General features: G+C 35.0%; 1 protein-coding gene across 1 annotated transcript; it reads right to left on the reverse strand.

Annotated features, from left to right (window-relative positions):
• Positions 1–3,261: 3,261 nt before the first annotated feature.
• Positions 3,262–3,621, reverse strand: LOC132612776 (uncharacterized). The gene has a single exon (XM_060326866.1). It carries the CDS (start codon positions 3,619–3,621, stop codon positions 3,262–3,264), a length of 360 nt encoding a protein of 119 aa, XP_060182849.1.
• Between the last annotated feature and the right edge of the window lie 2,454 nt (positions 3,622–6,075).

Below are 6,075 nucleotides of genomic sequence, written 5' to 3' on the forward strand. Positions count from 1 at the left end.
ATTTTTGAAAAATTAATCACCATTATTGACTTAATGAGGGATACTTTGAGAATTACATGTATATTGCTTGATTTTTTAATATGGAGTCCACATTTTTTTTTAAATGAGTTGGAGGTGGACGACGAAACCACCTCCAAACTCATGCTTATATATAGTATAAATTTTTCAATAACAAAAGGAGAATAGAGAATTCAATAAATCGAACTTTGGAGATTTTGAAATAATAAGTCATCAAATAAAGGAAATAATACTTAATTTTAAAAACAAGAAGGGACACCAATCATGCCCACAAACGTGAGATTTGAAACCCCAAGCTCAATTCTAGAAAGAAAGAAAAAACAACAAGATAGACATGAGATTTGAACTCCCAACTTCACTTGTAAAAGTGCGTGAATAATCATTGTACTATACTATCATTTTTGAGTTTGGGTGCACCCATATATATATATATTTACGGTCAAAGTTATAGGAGAGGAGCACGGATGCACTTGAACTAAATATGCTCCTCCACATATACCCACTCCTGAATTAGGATAGTGAATTTCGGATACTAAATGATTATATAGAAAGAAAAGAAAAGGTCCCTCACCGATAACTTTCTTGTTCTACAAACAATACCAGCCTTGTTCTTCTGCAGAATTTTCCAAATATCACATTGACTTTTCATTTTAATATCAGCTATTTCCTGAGATCTACAAGAATCCTTTTGCATACCCTTGTCGAGGAACAAAGTGTATAGTGGACACATTCATATATAAGACACCTCGTGCAAATAACCCCTTAACCTTCAGTGTATTTGATAATGTAAACTCTACTCAAATGTCAAGGAAGATTTGGGATCAAAACTAGATGAAGGACACCAGTTATATATTAAAAAATCTAATTGGATATTCTCTACCATTGGAATTAAAAAGGAAGAAGCAATTGCGTAGCATAAAAATAAAGTGCTCAAGCACTTACACAATGCAGAAGATTCGAGAAAAATCAAAGACATTAGAAGGGAATAAATATGTAGGATTCAGAAAAGTTGAATTTAATTTGTAAACTGAAATTCAGCATTTTGAGTGAAAGATTACCTAAAAAATAAACGTAGAAGAAGGATATAAGATGATGAGTGAAGCCCATAAATGTCAAGGGAAGCTTTCAGTGAGATGATCGGCAGAAGACATAAGTTTGAACTGAGTGCTTTATTTTTCATTCTTCTTCTTTTGAACAGAGTGCCTACTAGAAATATATTTATCAATAGACTTGATAGGGAAAAATACTACAAGGCTTTTGTTTTATTTGGGCGGCTTAACAAAGGTTAGGGGTGGTTTGGTACGCTGTACTAATCAAAATAGTCTTTGTATTAAAATTTAGTCCATCCAATACGATGTTTGGTTAATTCAATTTAATCATACGTAATACATGAATTACTTATACACCACAGGGGGCTTATCTAATACTGAGGAAATTAAGGGATTAATTATACCAGGTTTAACTATACCTGGATAAGACCCCTAAAATGACTAAACTACCCCTCAATCCCTTTTTCCAATTACATGAAATAGAAAATCCCACAAATATTCAAGGATATAATTGTAAAGAAGATTTTGTATAGTTTTAAACCAAACACAAGCTTAGATTATATATTGTATATCTAATTTTTAATACAATGAACAAAACACTTGATAAAAAATAATTCTAGCATTACAATCTCTGCATTACTAATACCTACATTACTAATCCCCGCATTACTTGTCTCCGTACCAAACGACTAAGGCCACTTTGTGATACCCTGGTGTGACAATAATTACAAATTATTGTTATGAATAATAATAATACTAATAACAACAACAACAATTACTATTTGACTTAACACAAAGTTTAAGAAATAAAAGAAGACTTTTGAAATTAGTGGTTTAAAACAGAACTTGGACATTTGTGTGGTTATAAATCATTTCATTAAGGGTAAAAGGGAAATTTTAAAGTTAAATTGTTTCTAATTATAGCATGATACATTCTTTTTGGGACAGACTAAAAATGAAATGGTGCCACATAAATTGATATTAATTTTCATAATTCAAGTCCATGGCTCATGTTATTCGCTTTGGTCCAACAGACATTAATTTTCATAATTCAAGTCCATGACTCATATTATTCGCTTTGGTCCAACAGACTTCACAATTTTGTTAGTCTCGAAGCACAAATACTGATTATAGTAATAATAATCAGGCAGATCAAATACTTATTTCTAAAAAAAGGTGACAATTGATGATGAAAAAGAATAACTTAGAATAAAGTATAGTCTACAAATTAGAAATTACACTATAATTAAAAAAAAAAAAAGGAATAGGAATTGCCGATGAAAATCATATTTTTGTATATTAATTGCTAATTCGTCATTAAATAAGTTTAGCCATGAATTTTATTTATTTTTAATTTAGCGAGAGAAGTTGTACACCACTATTTTTTTTTTGTTAGTGTTACTTCTCAATTAGGCCTTCCCTACTCCATTTGCTAAAAAGGAAAAGTCATAGTCATTAACTGCTATAGTTTTTGTTTAATGGAATGTACATGCAAAAGGTTAAGATATTTTGGTTTTGTGATTAAGAAATTGGATTACTAGGATTGAAAATGACAACTTAGAAACAAACAATTGCTAGAAAAGGTCTTTTTGTTTTATGCGGCTACAATGAACAAAATGCGTTCTAGAACGAAAATGACATATGAACTGCACCATTGCATTGTGATGTGAGTTAAAGACTTGATTATTTTTAAGGAATAAAATTATCCCCCTTTTGGGGTTCTAAGAATTCAATTTTAACAATTTTTTTATTAAACAATAGTAGAGCTCTGCTAATAAAGCCGATATCTTAGGGGAAGAGAGAATAGGAGTGATGACAACTAAAACTCCTTTTGACTGTGTAATTTTATTTTATTATTTTAGTTTAAACCGGCATCCTTTTATTCAAATTGGCAATAGCCAGGAGGACAAATGAGGGCCTTTGTTTGAAGCATTGGCATCCCAATCCCTATGGCTGTGTCCATCTGAAATAGTGTAAAAGAAACAAGAATTAAAACATATCTATTCATGTCTATGGTGGTTCAAATTGGATCTCGGACGACTTTAGTTGTCTGAATCTCAAAGACGCAGTCCCCATTTTGTCAAGTAGTATCAGTCCACGCACTACTCTTGGGAGATAGTCTGCTCTTGTGAAAACCAGATGGCGTTTGTGTATGTGACTCAGAGCTGCAATCTTATCCGCTACCATGTTTGCTTCACGATAACAGTGCCTCAAGTCTCATGAATTTTTCCACCACCTTCTCTATTCTCCGTGGTGCGGTCACTTCATCTCTTGAGCATTTCGTCAGTAAGTTGGAGTCCGCTTGCGCGATTATGGGTTGTAGGTGAAGTGTTTCACACTTTTGAAACTCAAGTAGCATAGCTTGTCCTTCCGCCAAGTTGCTCGTTACATCACCCAAAAAGACTGAGAATGCTAGCATGATGTTACCATTGCTGTCTCTAATGATTCCTCCAGCACCACATTTTTCATCTCGACAACTCCCGTCTGAGTTTAGTTTGTACATATTTGTTGGTGGTTTTTCCCATCTCACAATCTTGTAAGTCTTGTGTTGCATCTGTTGATCTGCTATTTATATCATTCGCAGGTCTGAAACACTGGTGCTGAACAACCTAGCAGGAATCACCGATCAAAGATTTGGTAAGGTAAAATTGCAGGCACCACATTTTTCATCTCGACAACTCCCATCTGAGTTTAGTTTGTACATATTTGTTAGTGGTTTTTCCCATCTCACTATCTTGTACGTCTAGTGCTGTATCTATTGATCTGCTATTTGTATCATTTACTCCGAGGAAGCCTGCAATTTTACCTTACCAAATCTTTGACCGGTGATTCGTGCCTAGGTTGTTTAGCACCAGTGTTTCAGACCTGCGAATGGAAGGTTGTTCTGTACCATACTTTACTGCACATCTTGATCATCATAATTCCTATATTATCAGACTAGGTAGTATCTTGATTTTTAAGGATGCCACCATATTCCAGCTATGTTGTTGCCACCATCTTACCAACAGTTGCCCCAAGTTCAAACCTGTAGTCTAAATTCCAAATAACCCTTCAAACCTTGTCCACAGGCCTTGAGCAAGGCTGCTCGAGCAGAACAGGTGCTCTTTGGTCTCCAGTTCAAGAATGGGGGGTGAACAACAGTAACACTTTGGCTGAATGTTTATGCCAAATTTTGGTACTTTCTCATATGTTGGGACCCTGTTGTGTATAGTTATCCAAGCCATAAAAGCCTCTTGAAAGGTACTTTCTTATGCCATACCATCTTCTCAATCATTGTTGGTGTTTTCTTCTGTCTGAGTAATTCCCATGCCGACCCTACTGTAAATTTTCCTTATTCAGTAACTCTCCAAAAAGCTTTGTCTGCAACTCCTGGTGTTAACCTGATCACTTGTTGATTGATAATGTCACTAACTTCAATTGGAATGTCTGCACTCAAGCCTTCTAAGTTCCATTCTCCATTGTTGTTTACTTCATTCAATAGCACATCTTTTGGTTGTATCTCATCCTCTAACAGATTCACCAATGAGCCTTCACCAGTCCAATTGTCATACCATAAAGAAATATTTTCCTCTCCTGGTTGCCACATGATATGTTCCTCCACCATTTGTCTGATGTCACATGATATTCTCCATGATTGGGATTTTCCCACATTCCGCTTTGTAACTGTAGGATGGGATATTCTACAAAACTTTGCCAGTATAAAGTCTCTCCATAATGACTGTCCAGTTCTCAAGTTCCACCAAGTGTTTGCAGTAAAAGCTTTACATACATCTCTGATTCTCCTAAACTGAGCTCTTTCTTCATGATGAGGGTAGCACATGGCTTCCCAAGCAATCCAGTGATGCCTCTCTTTTCCATCAGAGACTCTCCAGAAGAAATTAGTTAGACAAATTTCTATTTGAGTAAGGACCCCTTTTAATGGATTCATTGCTACCAGCAAATGTATAGGAATAGCTTGAAGTACATGTCTAATGAGAATTGCTTTACCTTCTGTTGAGAGAAATTTAGTTTGCCATCCCCTAGCTCTGCTTGTCACTTTGTTGATAAGATCTGAGAAGTGACAAATTTTATGCCTATCTTCAACCAATGGACACCCCAGATATTTGACCGGGAACCTTTTCTGTTGCATGTAGATTTGCCTTATGATTCTTTTGATTCTGCTTCCTGGTGTCCCAGAAGCTAGAATTACATAGCTTTTCTCTTTGTTCTCCTTTTGCCCAGAGACAGCTTCATATTTAGCTAGAGTGCCCATGATTATGTTGATTGTTTTCCTCCTACCACTAGAGAATAAAATCAGATCATCCGCAAAAGCCAAATGGTTGATTGATGGACCCAATTCACACATATGAAAACTTGTATACCCTCTTCTTCCTTGCAAATTATTCAACATGATGGACAGTAACTCAGCACTGAGAACAAATAGGGAGGGAGAGATGGGATCTCCTTGTCTCAACCCATTGTCTGATTTAAAGAAGCCATATCTCTGTCCATTAACTATCAAGAAGTACCAGTTATAGAGATGTACCTCTTAATTAGACTGATCCATTCCTTTGAGAAGCCTAACCTCTCCATTAACCTTTGAGAAGCCTAACCTCTCCATTAACTGTGTAATTTAAAAGATAAAAGATACTGGTCAAATTATAGTGTCTGCCGCTTTCTTTCATATATAATAGAATTGTTATCTCTCAATGAAATAGAAGCTTCTTGCCCAAGCGAAAAAGATGCATTCTTTATAATGATTGTATCTAGATATGAATACTAAATAATTATGTGTCTTGAATATCTAAACATATATTATTTATCTTTATTTACGAACTAATAACTATAAAACTTAAATCAGCTAATAATAAATAAATAAATATAAGTTGCTCTGTTGATACACTAGTTTCTCGGCTGAAATATTCTCTCTCTAAAATAAAACTCCTCTCCGTACAAAATTGTCCGTTAGGATTAACAACGGTCACTTTTTGACCCATCGGGTAAAAAATTAGCGCGTCTCCATCAAGCG

This window comes from Lycium barbarum, chromosome 10 (genome assembly GCF_019175385.1).
Source record: "Lycium barbarum isolate Lr01 chromosome 10, ASM1917538v2, whole genome shotgun sequence".
NCBI lineage: Eukaryota > Viridiplantae > Streptophyta > Magnoliopsida > Solanales > Solanaceae > Lycium > Lycium barbarum.